Source organism: Furipterus horrens, unplaced genomic scaffold, assembly GCF_987537825.1.
Source record: "Furipterus horrens unplaced genomic scaffold, mFurHor1.1.pri manual_scaffold_2, whole genome shotgun sequence".
NCBI classification, from domain to species: Eukaryota; Metazoa; Chordata; class Mammalia; order Chiroptera; family Furipteridae; genus Furipterus; species Furipterus horrens.
Genome location: NW_028327172.1, coordinates 192,388,959 through 192,405,595, shown reverse-complemented (window position 1 = coordinate 192,405,595; position 16,637 = coordinate 192,388,959). Strand labels below are relative to the sequence as shown.

The 16,637-nt window shown below is 42.2% G+C and overlaps 1 protein-coding gene across 1 annotated transcript; it reads left to right on the top strand.

The window, feature by feature from the left end:
• Nucleotides 1–945: 945 nt before the first annotated feature.
• On the top strand, nt 946–12,368 carry UCHL1 (ubiquitin C-terminal hydrolase L1). The gene is made up of 9 exons (XM_090268184.1): nt 946–1,074; nt 1,190–1,201; nt 1,653–1,781; nt 4,628–4,778; nt 7,025–7,110; nt 7,186–7,233; nt 7,977–8,043; nt 8,940–8,998; nt 11,920–12,368. The coding sequence occupies exons 1-9, from the start codon at nt 1,042–1,044 to the stop codon at nt 12,004–12,006; spliced, it is 672 nt and encodes a 223-aa protein (XP_090124310.1). The 5' UTR covers nt 946–1,041; the 3' UTR covers nt 12,007–12,368.
• The last annotated feature ends 4,269 nt before the right edge of the window (nt 12,369–16,637 follow it).

The following is a 16,637-nucleotide window of genomic DNA, read 5'->3' as shown; positions in this document are numbered from 1 at the left end:
TCGGCAATATTTTGTTATAAACATGATTAAAAAACAAACAAACAAACCTTCCTGCTTCTTTAGTATTTCTGCAAACCTTGCTTCATTCTGAGGTTTTGCCTTTTGGCACAATTCTTACAGATTTTTGTCCCTCTTTTTATTATCCCTTCCGCATATGCTTTTCCCCTCCGTCTTCTTAATACAGTGGTAGGAAAAACAAGCCCCTCCCCCACCCCCGAGAACATTAGAGAGCAGTGGTTTCTTTAGTTGCCATTCCCTTTCTTGTTCAGTTTTATTTTGAACGCAGAATTTTATTTGTCAAGGTCTCCATTCTTTTCCAAGTGTTTTTCTTTTTACATCCTTTTGTCTCGAAATCATACTTGGTTTTTCCCTGGACCTGTTTCCTAGTTTCCCACCTTACATTCCCCAGGTTTCTACAGCTTTCACATGACCAACCAATTCTTCCCTGGGAGTCACATTACATCAGCATTACTACTGCAATATCTGTTATATTTCAGACTATGTTTTATTCTAGTCAGTCATGTAAAAAACGAACCTCGGTACTGGTCTGATTTAACATGGAGGTCTAAGGTAAATGCAAACTGCTGCGAGATTTGGGAGACATATTTATCTTAAATATATACCTGTTGAATTTGGGCTTTTTCTCAACGCTTCAGGAACCTTGAGATTTCGTGTAATTGGGATGGCAGAAAGAAAGACTTTCCGGAAACTTCGCAAAAAATGAGACTCCAGCAAAAGGACTGCTTCATGCACTCAAAGGAACACCCCCCAACAAACCCATCTCCAACAATCGGCAGATTATCTCACCAGCGAGTGAGACTGCAAGGTTTGGGGGCCCGGCCGTACCACTCCGCGATGCACAGAGGGGAGTTCGTGCCCATTTTGCTGAGACTGACCGTTTCCCCCTCGTTGGTTTTAACCCGATCCCCCTGCGCAGGCACCCACAGTGCGTCAGGCCGGCGCTTTATAGCGGCAGCCTGGGCGGCTCCATCGCTGTTTTTCCTCTTCTCTGAGTAGTGACCTCACCTGCTGTTCGCGAAGATGCAGCTCAAACCCATGGAGATTAACCCCGAGGTGAGCGTCGGGTGCACCGTGGCCCGGGGGCACTTGACTGAGGGTCAGCCCGCGCCAGGTAGTCGTATCGCTCACTGGTTTTATTTTTGTGTTTTTCTTTGCATTTGTCTTCCAGATGCTGAACAAAGTGAGTGGCGTCTCGTGCTGCCTCAGTCCCCATCCCCCCGGGGGTGCGGAGGCGCCCATCTGCTTCGGCGATTTCACGGGGACTTAACGGCGCCCTGCGTGCTCCGGAGGAGCCGGGCTGGGGCGCGGTTGGGACGCTCTCCCTCTGTCCCTGCAACGCGGGCGGGGGTGGGATGCCGGTGGCGGAGGAGGCTGCTCCCAGAGCCGAGCGACCGGCCGAGCACCTGAGGGCGTGGCACTGACCGTGCGACTCCGGTGCCCGGGCTTCGCCGGCAGCCACGTGTGGACCGCGCTTTGTGCTGTGTCATCGCGCTGAAGGGGTGGGGCACCGGGCGGAGACTCCTCCCAGGCTTCTTGGGGGCGCTGTGGGTGCCGAGTCTGCCTCGGCCTCCGGCACGTGCCCACCCCTTGCTTGCCGCCCCGAGCCAGGCCGCCTTGTCTCCTCTCCGCAGGTGCTGGCCCGGCTGGGGGTCGCCGGCCAGTGGCGCTTCGTGGACGTGCTGGGGCTGGAGGAGGAGACTCTGAGCTCGGTGCCTGCGCCCGCCTGCGCGCTGCTGCTGCTGTTTCCACTCACCGCCCAGGTAGGGCGTGGGGCCCGGGGTGCGCCCCGCTCCCAAACCAAACTCCTGGTGCTTCCCCCCACCTGGCCAAGACACTCAGACATGGCAACACTGCCCCCTCCCTGTGGGGGATGGAGGGAGGAGCTCTAATTCTTGGTATCTATTCATTGGAGCTCTTATTGCTCATCCATGCAGCATTGCCTCAAATTTGGAAGGGAAGCAGGATCTCAGTTCCATCATCCCAACTGTCCAGGGAAATAATTCATCCTTCTGATAAGTTCCTTTGAATCTAGGCTTTTCTGAGCCTTCTATGCCAAAGCATGGCTGGTGTTTCCCTTTAAGGACTGTCACCTGCCAGTGTGTTGTTTGGTTCTCAGACTCCCACCTTGCTATTAACTGAAGGGGGATGGGCTTGCCTAAACCACAAGAAAACAGTAGATTCTTTAATTCTGTACCTCCACCAGGGCCTTGGTCTCCAGTGGACTCAGGGAATTCTTCCCATTCCTCTATTTCCTACAGCATGCACACTTGGATATTAGCCTCACCTATGTGCTTTTTCAAAAAAAGCTTAATCATTTGTGTATGTTTTCTGTGTGGGAACCTCCTTCCACCTCTCTCATCTGCTTTGCTCTCTGACCTTGTAGGTAGATGAAATGGGTGGGCATTAGAGCCAACTTAGAAACAGCTTTTCATTTCCCTTTGAATGGTCTTCCTCCTACAAGTGTGCATGGATGTATGTACCTCAAACTGAGCATCAGACATAAAAAAAAAGGTAGCAGGGATAATAGTTGTCTTGGGATGTATGGAATTCCACTGATCTAGCTCCTATTGCTGTCACTTAAGTCCTGGGTAGGGAGTGGTTGAACATTTCCTGTAGCAAAACTTGAGGCATTAGCATTTGGGGCATTGTTTCAAACACCAAGTGAGCTTAACTGAAGCACCACTGCCCTAAGGCTGGGTGTTCTAGAAGCATTCTCAGTGTCAATTAAGCCCTATGGGAAGGTCCAGGCATTCCTCCTATAAATAGGTTAAAAGCCCTTATTAAAGCTATTAGGATAATCCCAGTGACGTGTTTTTATTTATTTATTTATTTATTTATTTATATTGCCAAAGCTTTTACTTAGGTAAGAACCAAGCTGCCCCAAAATTGCAAGTCAAACTTCCTTCCCTGTTGACCAAACGAAACGCAACCTCATCTCTCATTTGAGCCCCTCACAGAGCTTTCTTAGTCGAGGAACCATGATGACTCGGAGGTTTTCAGCAGCTCTCAGAGGCAAGGCCTCCGGGAGGCAGTGGTGCAGCGTGTTTGTCTTCCACAAGCCCGCTGGGCTCCTTTTGCTGGATCCAGTGGTTTTTGTTAGAGAACATTCTGCTTTCAACATTTTGTGTTTGCAAGAGCTCAATCCTTAGTCCTTTAGCTCCGGTTCAGTCTGTCGGATTTATTGGAGCACCTAGTCTGTGACATGAAACACCCACTGGGCTAAACACCAAAGCAAATACAAAGAAAAGTTGAGGTTTGTAGGATGACTTCCCAACAAATTAATGTTAATTTAGAAAGCAATTAATTTTGTCTAAGAGAATATTATGAAATCCTAAATGGACCACTTCTAAAACATTAATTTTAAGTGATAATGATGTGTTTACATAAGTGTCTCCAGGCAACAGCTCAAACAATCCTAAAGAATGGTGCTATTCCATTTAAAAATTTTTAACCTAGAAAAGTAGAAAGCCTTAATAGTCATTGGGTAACTCAATTTTCGGTCGAAAGCTACCTGATATTGGAACTTTCAACTGGTTGGAGTTTTAAGTTAATCTTGTGGGACAAGGATCATGTTCTTCTGAGGGTGCCACAGCCAAGACCTAAACTTCCATTCCATGTACAGTAATGGAAAGCTACTATACTAGAACTGGCAATAGGCTTCTGGTGTTTTTCTGTCTGATTTATACTGCCGGTGGGTAATAGTGTTGTTGTAGCATTAGCACCCTGCTTTTAACTGAGAAGTCATACCTGCAGGGTCTTTAAAACTTGTTAGTGAAAGGTTCAGACAAGCCCACTAAATGACTGTACAAAGAGCTAATGGATGCTTTGAGGAACACTGCCTCTAGTCTCATTCATTTACTGGTCTGTACCCCACCTCCCATTGCTGATCTGTCCTCAAACTTGTGTAGTTGGAAATGACAAACGAGTCACATCTTCCTCTTATACGATGAGGAGGAGTTTCTGTGAAATCACAGCCAAGCCAGCAGCACCCTGGTCCAGTTGTCTTTCCTTCAAAAAATGGGAGAGAGCATCATAATTTTCTTTAAATTGTGCCTTTCAACAGTAAAGGCTTGTTTTGTTTTTGAAGCGAAGTATACTTGGATAGAAGTAGAATGTTAAAGAAGAGTGAGCAATAAACTGGCTGGTATTCTTGTTGGCTGTTAAATTAACCAAAGCTTGATTGGGATACCCATGTGAAATACAATCATTGTTGCTGTTAGTGGAAGACACCTCTTTGGTTCTTTACAATTTCTATTTAAGATCCTTAGGTTATGTAATGAACTTGTCTGTTTTTTTGACTTCGTGACACCATCCATTTCCAGCTAAAAGGCTCTGCAGTGATGTCTAGACAAAGCCTTGGGCCATATCCAAGGCTGATACTGCACTGCAGCATCTGGGTGGAGTGTCAGAACCTCTTAGACCCCACGGGCTGGCGTGGGTGTGGGAGGCAGACAGGCCATTCCCTGGGCATTGGTCAACAGCTAGAACCAAGGCTCCTGGTCATACGTTCTACTTGTGTTTCCATTTAGGTGGCAGAAATTATTGTGCTGCCATCTGCTCTTTGCATTTTCACTTGGAGATATTAACATGTTTTTTACACTTGCAGCATGAGAACTTCAGGAAAAAACAGATCGAAGAGCTGAAGGGGCAGGAAGTCAGCCCTAAAGTGTACTTCATGAAGCAGACCATTGGGAACTCCTGTGGTACCATCGGACTTATACATGCAGTGGCCAATAATCAGGACAAACTGGAATTTGGTAAGTGTGAGTTTTGAGGCCACTCATCCTCTGGTTGACCTCTAATTAACCATCACTCTTCCATTACAAAACCCCCAGTGGTCTACTCAGCAAAGTCATTATCAGTGGGTGAATTCTTGTTTCTCTCTATTGAGGGAAGGAAACTTATTTTCTAAAAAGTGTGGTTTGGCTTCCAGCTGGAGAGGAAGGGGGAGTGATACAGTTTTTTTTTTTTATTCCCAAAGATTGTATTTAGTTTTTAGAGAGAGGAGAATGGAGGAAGAAAGAGGAGAGGAGAAACATTGATTCATTGCCTGTTGGTTCACCCTCAACAAGGGACCTGGCCTGCAACCCAGCATGTGCCCTGACTGGGAATCAAACCAGTGACCTTTTGGTTCACAGGCCGGTGCCCAACCCTGTGAGCCACACCAGCCAGGGCGGGAGTGGTACGGTTCTGTACTGCAGCTCTGTATATGCTCTGCATTTGTAGACAGCTCAGATTGGTCTCAGGTGAAGGATAAAGAACACTTGAGGGCTGATTATTGTCATGTTCTCATGTGTTCAGTTCTCAGTGATTCTGAAGAATTAGAGATGATGTTAAGCTCTAAATTGTCAACAGTTAGAGCCTGTCTTCAGCAGGTTTGTGTCTCATAAGCAACAGGAGACAGCCTAGAGCAGCGGGCACAGATAGTGTGGGTGTTCCTTTAGAGAGGTGTAGCAGCAGGTTGGAGCCTTGAAAGGATTCAGCTTTGAACAAAGTCAGGTCAGAGCCGTTAGTCCACTTTCAGTGGATGCTGTGGAAGATGTAGAAGAGGTGGGTGAGTCTCAGCCCTAAAGCTTGTCAGAGGCTTAATTAACAGCACTAAAATATGTTAAAATATATCGCCATTATGTCTGATTTAGGCCAAGGGTCAGCAGACTCTTAAAAGGCCAGGGAGTAAGTCTTTCAGGCTTAAGGCCATATGGTCTCTGTCCTTGTGGTGCAAAAGCAGTCGCAGACAAGATGTAAACCAATGGATGTAGCTGTGTTCCAGCAGAACTTGATTTACAGAAAGAGGCAGCAGTAATCTGATTCAGACCATAGATGGGGTGGCTAAGAACTGAATAATTTCAACTAATAGTCTACACTGTTGCTTGGAGCAGGTCAAATACTTCTTTTTACAAGGGAAGTGTGGCCAATACTCTACTACTGGTATACTTTTGAAATTAAAAAGAAAAAAAAAAAAACATCAGACAGCCACCTGCCTGGCCATAAACATCCAGATCTTCTAGAAGGTTATTCCTCCCCACCCCCAAAATTAACTTGACTGAGCCATATTAGAAAGTTGTAGCTTAATCCTTTCTGTTTCATTTGCAGCCAGTCTCACTTTCTTTAGACTACTGTGTTCTTGAGGTCAGCAGAGATATTGTAATTGTTTTTATGGTCATGGTCATGGTGGTGCCCAAGGCTTAATCTGAATCACAGCCCTCATAAAGTGAAGAGGATTCCTATCCCTTCCAAATTTTGAATACTCCCAGTTTAACAAATTTACTTTTTTTAAGTTTAGAGCTGAAAGTTCAAGCTGAGGTCTCTTGAAATATAAGTGTTCTTGCTCTAGCTGGGTACTTAGTGTCTCCTAGACTGATCCACATTGAGCAATGACTAAACACTTACACCAACCATCAGGCAGTCAGCTGTTTCTAGGCCAGACTATTTGGCTCTTGACATTTCTATTTAAGATCCTTAGGTTTAATGTCTTACCTGGATGACTGTGTTGCTAAGTGTCCATTTCTGATCCTGAAATAAAAATCTTGGTTAAGAACTGTCATTAGATGAGAATGTTATTGTTATGTTGTGTATGCAATTCACATTAATTGTACATTGCCAGGTTCTGTAGAAAAGGCAATAGACAAGACAGTTTCTGTCTTTATGCACTAAAACCCTCACAAATGGAGAAGTGCTGTAACAAAAGGATGATGAGAGATTGAGAGAAGGCGAGATGGGAGGTGAAGGCAGCTGGGGGCTGGCAGGCAGCAGAGGCTGGGAAGCGGGGCACATGGGAGGAACGGGGAGTTCTCTGGCTTAAATGCAGTGCTGAGGGAGTGGTGGAAAAACAGGCTGGTGCAGAAGGTGCAACTATTCACATCCTTGGAGGCCATAGTAAAAATTCAGGTTGCTAAACATGATCAGCTGTGCAACAGCTTAAATCAGCAATCGATGTTCACTCATGTGCATTATATTATCTGTACTAACGTGCACCTTTTTTTTTTTTTTTTTTTTTTTTAAGAGAATGGGTCAGTTCTGAAACAGTTTCTTTCTGAAACCGAGAAGTTGTCCCCTGAAGACAGAGCAAAATGCTTCGAGAAGAATGAGGTAGGAAGAGAACTTCCAGAGCATCACTTTTTCAATAACTCGCAGTTTTTATGCTAATGATCCTCTTCTTCTCAGGCCATTCAGGCAGCCCATGACGCCGTGGCACAGGAAGGCCAGTGTCGGGTAAGTGTGAATGCCCATCGGGAATGGGCTGCCCAGGTGTCACCTGTGTTGTCCCTAAAATATGTGAAGTAAGGGGACTGGGACATGGCAAACATTGTTTTCCACCCAAGGCCATTTGACACCTAAAAATGCTACTGGAATAATGCTTTGGCTAGACCTGTTTCTAAAAATGGCTCTCAGAAATCTTAACTGGCAGTAGATGTAGTCTTGAGTAGGTTCAAACTGAGTATTTTGTTCAGATCCAAATGAATCTAATAGAGTAACACCCTACCCAGTAATTGAGTATTCCAGATATTCTTCTCACAGACCGACTGTTGGGTACAGTAAGATGTACAAGGACTGGCAATTTCTAGAAGGCTTATGTGTACCATTAATCTGAACAGAGCTTTCTAGTAAACTTAAATTAGATTTAAGTCAGTTACACTGCCTCTCTAATGATAATCTGCTCTGCCACTTTCCAGTCTTGACCTTGGATGAGATACGTATCCTCCCTAAGCCTTAATTTCCTCCCCAGTAAAAAAGCAAGTCCTAGAGTTCTGATAGCTACATTCTATCTCTTTTAATGGGCTTAGATTAGAGCCTAGTATATAGGAAATACATAAATATTATTATCTATAATAATTTTTAAAGTATACAAGCAATTTAGTTCAAGCTTATTATGGTTACTATATATTATTTATTTTTAACAAATTAAGTTCTGCTTTATAAAATATTCATTAAAAAAATGTCTTGGCTCTCTTCAGGTAGATGACAAAGTGAACTTCCATTTTATTCTGTTTAACAACGTGGATGGCCACCTCTATGAACTTGGTACGTTCCATTCCATTTTTGGAATCTTAATAATTGTTTCATTCTTTTAAACCTAATTCTGCTTACAGTAATGGTATGTAACTTGATAGCACTTTAGTATATCATTGTTTATGAAGCTAGAACAACAGGGTATTCTCAAGGGGTGACTTAACACTTTTTGTTGCCCAGAGTGTCCCCCTTGGGAAACCGACCTGCCAAATGAATGGCTTTGGTCACAGACCAGTAGAGAGGCTAAACTCAGGTGTGAGCGTTAATTTTTCGTCTCACTTTCCTTTACTGCACTGTCAGTGTAGGATCTCTGGCATCCTCCTTTTCAGACAGAATACTTTGGGAAAAAGATAAAATGCCTAAAAATGAACTTGTTTGGGTAAAAAGGATTTGCATATGTTGGGGTAATTTCTGTTAACTGGTATATGGCAACAAGAAAGATCATCCATCTTGTAAGAGTCATCTTCTTTGTTAATGGAGACAGCTGTGTTGTCTCAAGTCAAGACACTGCCTATGGGCGGAAGAGCTAATTGGCAGTCACTGAGGGGCAAAAAGCAATCCCCAGGGGCCCTTCTTGCCTCCACCTTCTTGTACCTCAGAGACTGAATCTGCCTTTTGCTATGTGGTCCTTCCCAGAGAGATAGGGCGCAAGTTGCCCAGTTAGGGCAGCTGGATTGGGCTGTGATCTTGTTACTTGTGTGATCTTGTTACTTGTAGATGAGAATTGCCTGGGATGGATATTTAGGAGCACCTGGCCCTCACTTCCAGCCTGTTGCTTTATAACTAGGCTTCCTTTGTTGGGAGAGGCAGTGGTGTTTGGAAGAATCCTAAACTTCCCTTTAGGCTGGGTAAACACAGTAGACAGAAATGTGCAGAGCAAAGGGACCCACCTAGCTTCTTTGTTGTAGATGGACGAATGCCTTTTCCGGTGAACCATGGCACCAGTGCAGAGGACTCGCTGCTGCAAGTAAGTGTTGGCATCCATCTCTGGAAGGGCCCATGCATCTTCAGCCCAGGTGTCTGTTGTCAAGTGCTAATGCTTTTCTCAGTACAGCTATTACCAATCACCTGGGTTAATAGCGATCATCCGGGCTTATAGCAATCATCTGGGTTAATAGCTTTCTTTGGGGCTTAAAGATCATCTTAGTAATTTTATCTACCTTATTTTACAGCGAGGTTTTAAACACGATCCTTCAGAGCAGCCCTGACTAATCTGTATCGTGTGCTGTCTTTAGCCCACAGTAAGACTTAGCCTGAAAGCCATTGCTTTGCTGCTTTGTGGCATTAAGGTGACCATTGTCCTTTTGTCAGATTACCACGTAGCTAATGGAACAGAAGCCTGAGCCTTTCCTCATCCCTCCCTGACTGCTGGATTTGGGTCAGTTTCGCAGGTAGTGTATTATGGGTTCTGATTAGGCAGTAACTCCAGGAGCATTTTCTTCCCACCATGGTCTGCTATTATAGGAGAGAAGCAGATTCAAAACATACCTGACAAGAACTTTAAGGTCCAGGATCACAGTGTCACCATTCTGGTAGAAGTGACTACAGAAACCTCTTAATTCTGGACCTGAGCTGGTAGTCTGCTCTAGGCCTCTTCACCCTGAAAATGAGTCTCTACAGTTGAATCATTTTGCTGCTATAAAGAAAAATTGCTTAATTGTGATGAAATAAAAAAAATATTGTTAACGTATAGCGACTGCCTTTGTAGTACTAACAGCTGATTTTTTGCTGCCACTTGCTGTGTGTATACTGGGGGTTGACAAACTTTTTGGTTTAGCTTTGGGTGGCATATAGCCCCATTGCAAGTGTTCAGTTCTGCTGTATCAGCTCAGAGCATCCCGTAGACAATGGATAAATGAATGTCTGTGGCTGTTCACTGAAACTTGAGTCACAAAAACAGGCAGCAAGCTGAATTTGGCCCATAGGCTGCAATTTGCTGACCCCTCTGCGAGGTGCTCCTCTAAGTGACTTAGAGCTTTTAGAGACTCCCTCTAAGGATGCTGTGAGGCAGGTATTATTGTTCACATGTTACAGAGGAGGATACACGATGCCCAAGGTCAGTGACTTAAATGGCGGAGCCATAACTCAAATCTAGGCAGTCTGTCTCTAGAGTCTGTACTCTTAGTCACTGTACAACACTGCCTTTCTTTATAATAGACCTGTGTTTGGACCATCATCGACCTCACGACTGTGAGGTGCTAGTGGAACAAATGCCACTAGGAGGGAGGGTCACTTTCCAGTTTGCTGATACACACACCTGAGATCAGTGGGAGCTGATTCTTGGGTATATGGGTGTGTATGGGAATAGTAATAAAGAATGAGAACTAGACCTAGAGAAGTAGGATGAGGGGAATTTACATGAGAGAGTTGGCATTTATGATACTTAGGGGAGAAAATAAGAACAGAGGCAAAATTTCTGGTCATGACCTACTTGGGGGAAAGACTTTCCAAATACAGTAAAACACTAAAGGACATTCTAACATGTCTAATGCTACTAATACCATAAAATACACCCCACACAGGACACCTGCAACTGTTATATGGGTAGAATTTTTGAGGTGTGGGAAAGGTAAAATTTTTTTTGTTCAAAAAAATAAAACTAATGAGAATCTCATGTAAAACTGAATGTAAAGCAGTATCTTAATTAGTGAAAATTCTTGAATGAGGCTGGTACTATATGGTTAAAGATGTTTTAGGTTTTCCAAAGTACACAAAATTTACTTAAGCCAGAGAAAATACATACATTTAACCCAAGTATCCTAAACTTGAATGACTTAGGTCACAGTTCATTGTCTACATAGGAGGTGGCAATTCTGTCTTTAGAGGCCCACACTTAGTATTCTTCAACGCTGTAGGAAGTCCTAAAGGTCTGGAATATCAACGTAGTGAACATTCTGACAATAAAATGTGGATGTCGATCTAGACTCACTGTAGTTTTTATAAGTGGTTTCAAAGCAGGAATGAAACTGTGATGATTGTTCTTTCATTATTGAGTTGGTGATTTCTAGATTTGGGGAGCTGATGTTTTGTGTCATGGAGTATTATCTGTCCTGTTAGAGGTCTTATATTAACGTGCTTTGTGGGGCTATCTTTCAGCTTAACCCCTTACAAATGGAACAGAGTGATTGATATGTATGATCCCCAGTCATTTTTAAAACCTATAATTTTGTAAATAACTAATACAGACATTAGAAATATTGCGGGTGGGGTTGCAGACCTCTGCGATAAAACAAGTATCACAAAGCAAGTTGTCATCTTTTTGCTGGTGGAGGGTCTTGTCTTCAATTTGTTAAAAAAAAGAATGCAACATTAAAGAAAATGCAACATCTGTGGAGCTCGGTCTAGCAAAATGCAATAAAATGAGGTATGCCTATATTGGGATCAATTTTGTTACCAATCTTTATAATCTAGGTCTTAGAATTAGTAACACATCCATTGTCTTATACCTGGAGTACCAGGTATTTAAACTTTTAAGGCTCTTTTGTAAAATGTTTACTTTAAAGAAATTTGTCTCTACTCTGGGAATATCTGAGTTAGGAGAACTTTTCCCCTTCGGAAGAGAGATCAGTTTTCTATCAGTTTCAGTTTGAGGAAAAGAGCATCAATAGTGTAGTTTCCTTGTCAAAACTGGGCACAAGGTGGGAGAAACATGGTGTTTGGTGGTGGTAATAAAGGAGTCAAAGCTTCTGAAGTCAGGTCTATGATACAAGTTTTTCTCCCATCACGTGATTTTTTTTCACCTCCTGCCTTAAACCCTGGTTTTCAAGTTTAAGGGGAAGTTTAAGATGACCAGGGTGAACTTGGAGCATTCATAGGCTTTCCTGGTGCTTTCCTTTTGAAACTTTCATTTTGAGCTGTGTGGATATTAATGAGATGCCTCCTTTTCAGGATGCCGCCAAGGTCTGCAGAGAATTCACTGAGCGTGAGCAAGGGGAAGTCCGCTTCTCTGCCGTCGCCCTGTGCAAGGCTGCCTAATGCCCTGTGGGAAGGGACTCTGCTCTTTTCCCCTCTTCCTTCACCATTGAAATATATCCCTACCAATACAGTCTTAAAATGCTTCAGTACTTGTAGAAAACAGCTGTTCTCCTTTGGTTCTGTAGCTGTACTCCCCTCAGCCACACCCAAGCGCTAGCAGAGCTCAGCTGCCTGTCGATGGAGCAGTTTGGTGTAAGCTGCAGACAGCGAAGCATTTTTCCCCCGTGTGTCTCATGCCTCCATATCTAATGCTTTAAATGGCTACTTTGGTTTGTGTCTGTAAGGTAAGGCCTTGGATGTGGTATAACTTGTTTGTCCTTATAAAGAATAAAACTTTTCTGCTGATGAGAGAGAAGCCTAAATTGGTTTTTATTTTCTCTTTTACCTTCCCTTTAATATGTCTCCAATTATTTGGATAGTAACAGAGGTATTGCTAGACTTTTTTTCTATACATTTATGTTACTGTGTACTTGTAAACTTTGAAATACTTTAAAAATATTGTTTAGAACAATTTTAGATTTACAGAAAAATTGAGATTATAGTTCCCATATATCCTTTGCGCATTTCTTCCATTGTTATCTTACCTTAGTGTGATGCATTTGTTATAATTAATAAAAATATTATTTCTAATGACTAAAGCCCATAGCTTATTCAAATTTCCTTAGTTTTTGCAAAATACCTACCCCGCAAGGATACCGCATTTTATTAAGTTGTTATGCCTTCCTAGGCTCCCCTTGACTGTGATAATTTCTCAGACTTTCTGTGCTTTAGATGGCCTTGACAGTTTTGAGGAGTACTGGTCAAGTATTTTGTAGGATGCCCCTCTGTTAGGATTTGCCTGATGTTTTTCTCATAAGTAGGCTAGACTTAGGAGTTTGGGGAGAGGAAGACCACAGAGCTAAAGTGCCATTTTATCACATATAAAGCGTATATATACTATTAACATGATTTTTTACTGTTGATATTGACCTGGATCACTTGACTGAGATGACAGTTGTCAAGTTTTTTCCACTGAAGTTACTTTTCCCACCCCCACCCCCAACACCTTCCATACTATACTCATCGGATGTCTGCACAGTCTGTACTTTAGGAGTAGGGATTTGAATTATGCTCTAGCTATTTGTGGGTGGAATATCTAAATTATTTGCAATTATTTTACAAGGGAGATTTGTCTCTTTCCTGCTATTTATTCAATCATTTATATCAGTATGAATTCATGGATATAATCCAATACTACATTTTGTTCCAGCTTTGACCACTGAGAATTATTTCAGTTTTTTCCTGTGTCCATTTGACATACTCCAATCAATGTAGGTTTTTTGTTTTTCAGCAATTCTTTGCTTTCTAGAAATTAGGTGTTTTTTTTTTTGTTTGTTTGATTTTTAACAAATGTCTTTGCCATTTCTTGCTAAGCTTTACTATTTTATAGATAAGGACACACTAATGTGTACCATATTTTTCGCACTATAAGACACACCTGACCATAAGACCCACCTAGGTTTAGAGAAGGAAAACAAGAAAAAAAAAATCTGAACTGAATGGTGTACTAAAATATTTCATAAAATAGAATAAAATTTCAACCATGTAAAGTGAACAGCAGTTGACAGTGGTATTAAGAACCATCATCACTGTCATTAACAAATGAGAGACTTTAAGGTTCAAGTACTCGTCTAGTTTTCTGGGAACCCCAAGAACTCATTATCGCTAGTGTCAGAATTTATGAAGCTCAGTTGCTCACAATCACTGGTATCACTTTCTTTGCTATTCTTATACTGACCAAATGCCCTGAGAGTCAGCAGTAAAGTGGGGCATTTAAGAGTCCCCAGGGGTTTTGCATGGGTCCACCGCTTCCTCTTCTAACAGCTGTCGCCACCGCTGACAGGTTAGGTAATACACATCACGGTCTGTGATACAATATTTGCTCTATAATATGCAGACGTTTTCCCCCCACTTTTTGGGGAAAAAAGTGCATCTTATGGAGCGAAAAATACGGTAATTTATCGGCTTGCATTAAAGAATAAATGACATTTGTTCTCAACAAGGATACTTGAATGTACAGTAATGATTCCTTTCTAGCTAACGAATGAAGGACCATGGGAAGAAACCCCATGCACCCTGCTCTTCCTGTGAGCTGCACAGAAGAGTTTTATCATCCTTCTTATTGCCAGGGGCCCAGATAACAGGTCCCAGATGCCTCAAAGTTTTCAGCTCCAATTACTCTATGGTGATACCTGCAATTCCAACTTCTCAGGGAAGAACATATTGGTTCCTAGGAGTAAAGCGATCACTGCTATTAAGAGTTTTTTTTCAACTGTTGGAAATTGCCCCCCCCTTTTCTCTATTTATACTATTACAGATGTCCCAATTTTTTCCCTTTTACTCCCTCCCTCCAGTGCCCTCCTACTATTAACATTCTTTTAACTTGGAAAACTAAATGGGATTCAGGTAACTTAATTACTTAAAATTAAAACCAGATGAATGCATTTTCAATTCTCACTTGGTGTGTGACTTTGAAACAAAACAAGGCTTGTTTCTGCTAATAGCTGGTAAAGGTTGCTTTTGGTCTCAAACACAGCTATATGTAGCGGTGTAGTTTGTAAGACTGTACTTCATGTGTGAGAAGCAAATTTATTAAAATGCTTTCAAATGCTGTCATGCCCTAGCATGCTGCACCATTGAAGGTTATACAGTGGCAGATGTATGTGGGTAATTGCGCCCTGGAGGTACAGAGAAATTTCAGTTTTACTGGGGGAATAGGCACAGAGACTAGGTAACATACCCAGGGTCTCGCAGTTAGTCACTAGGCCTTGGGAACATGGACTGACTTTCTAAAGGTAGCTAGCCTAGGCTGGGAGTCACTATTATAGGCTTTCTGGCTTATCAAGCCTGTCTTTGAACCACGCTTTGGGCAAAGGAAGTACCCTCTCCCACATTTTCATTGTTTTATGTTAAACTAGACACAGTACAGAATGAGGGGGTCTGGGCAGGGCCTGTACTTTAGAAGATTCCATCTAGTGCCAGCTTCCCTGCTGTTGTTCCCAAGACCTCAGCCATGTATAGCCCCAGAGGTACCATTGACTGTGTTGCATATGGAGGCTGTATGCCCTGAAGTTGTGCAACTCAGGGCCCTGTTTGCCCAATAAGCCTTCTTAATTGACATCTTAGATTTAAATCTTAACCAAAGATTATGTCCAGTTAACTTACTCCTTAGAATGTTACTTAGTGCTTGGTGATGAAGGTGACTATAGTGCTTTCGACAGGCAAAGCCACCTGGTGCTAAGGATGCCCCCCTTGTAACTAACATGCAGAATGTCCCGTTGAATCTAGGTTTTACATCTATTCAGTAAAATACTTGGTCTGTCTTAAAGACCCCTTTGGAAAAATATTCATACATGAAACTCGTGAGATAGTTTTGTAAAGTGTGTATATATATAATGTGCTTAGAAAAGACAGGACCATAATAACTGTTTACTATATTCTAAGTTAAACTTAGTCATCATATAAGATTGGCATTATCCTCATTTTTCAAATAAAAACTAAGGCACAGGGAAACTAAAGCAACTTGCCCAGGGTCACCTGACTATAAAGGTTGTTGCTGATGTTCAAACCCAAGCAGACTGGCTCCACGAGCCCACAATAATGATCATTGCTGGGAAGAGGTGGACCTAAGGTGAAATTTAAGCTTTAGGGCTCCACACTTTGATAGACGCGTCCAACATCCTGGCCTGTGTGTCCTTGTGACATACGCATTTTCTCAAAAGCGTGGGCCTCCTGTCTCTGGATATTGAGATTATAGGGGATTTTAACTTAATATTCTCATTTTCTAAGCTTTCTAAAATTACTATATTTATTACTTTTATCATTAAAAAGCTTAAGTATTTCCCCTAGGACTGAGAATTCTGTAATGAGCATCTGCTGGTAAATTTTAGCTTACCTTTCAAGTATCTTTAGAACTGAAGCCAGTGCAAATTATTAACTTAGTTTTCTGTCTTTGGCTACATTCTGTTTTTGACAGCTTCCATTAGAAAGCTACTTTAGAACTCTAAATCATTTTCTGTTCTCCTAAAGTTCAATTTGTTTGGAACATGTTTCTATTTCTGCGCACCCTGCCATGTTAAATAACATCTTGATATGCTAATTTGGCAGTTACTTTGTCCTTTGAATGAGTTGATCTTACTAATTCATTTTATAATAGCATTAAGTTGTTCACCTGTTTGATTTCTTGACTTGGCTTGACATTCATTCACTAAGGGACAAGGTGTGATGTGACATAATTAAGAATGGGTTGCTGTGAAGTTCCTTTGAGGTCAGGCTGCCTGTTGCCATTCTGTAGAATGGGAATAGTAGGACCTCTCCTACAGGATTATAAAGATCAAGTTAAGGCACATAGAGCTTAGTATATACTGAGCACACCTTGAGTAATTATATTACTATAAACTGTTAATCCAGAGTTGAGGAGTGGGTGTGTGTTTAAATATTTATGAACAAAGGAGAGAGAAACAGAGACATCTCAGCAGAAGAAATGGTGTGGATAATGTTCCCTCCTTAGTACAAAACATCTGTATTTCAACAATCAAAGCCCGTTGATGGTGTCCTTTCCCTGGTCACATCCAGACACACTGAATAATAGA

Coding starts and splice junctions, on each gene's coding strand:
- UCHL1 (XM_090268184.1), top strand. CDS start 1,042: ATGCAGCTCAAACCCATGGAGATTAACCCCGAG. Junction 4,779..7,024: donor TCAGGACAAACTGGAATTTG/GTAAGTGTGAGT, acceptor TTTTTTTTTAAG/AGAATGGGTCAGTTCTGAAA. Junction 7,111..7,185: donor AATGCTTCGAGAAGAATGAG/GTAGGAAGAGAA, acceptor TCTTCTTCTCAG/GCCATTCAGGCAGCCCATGA.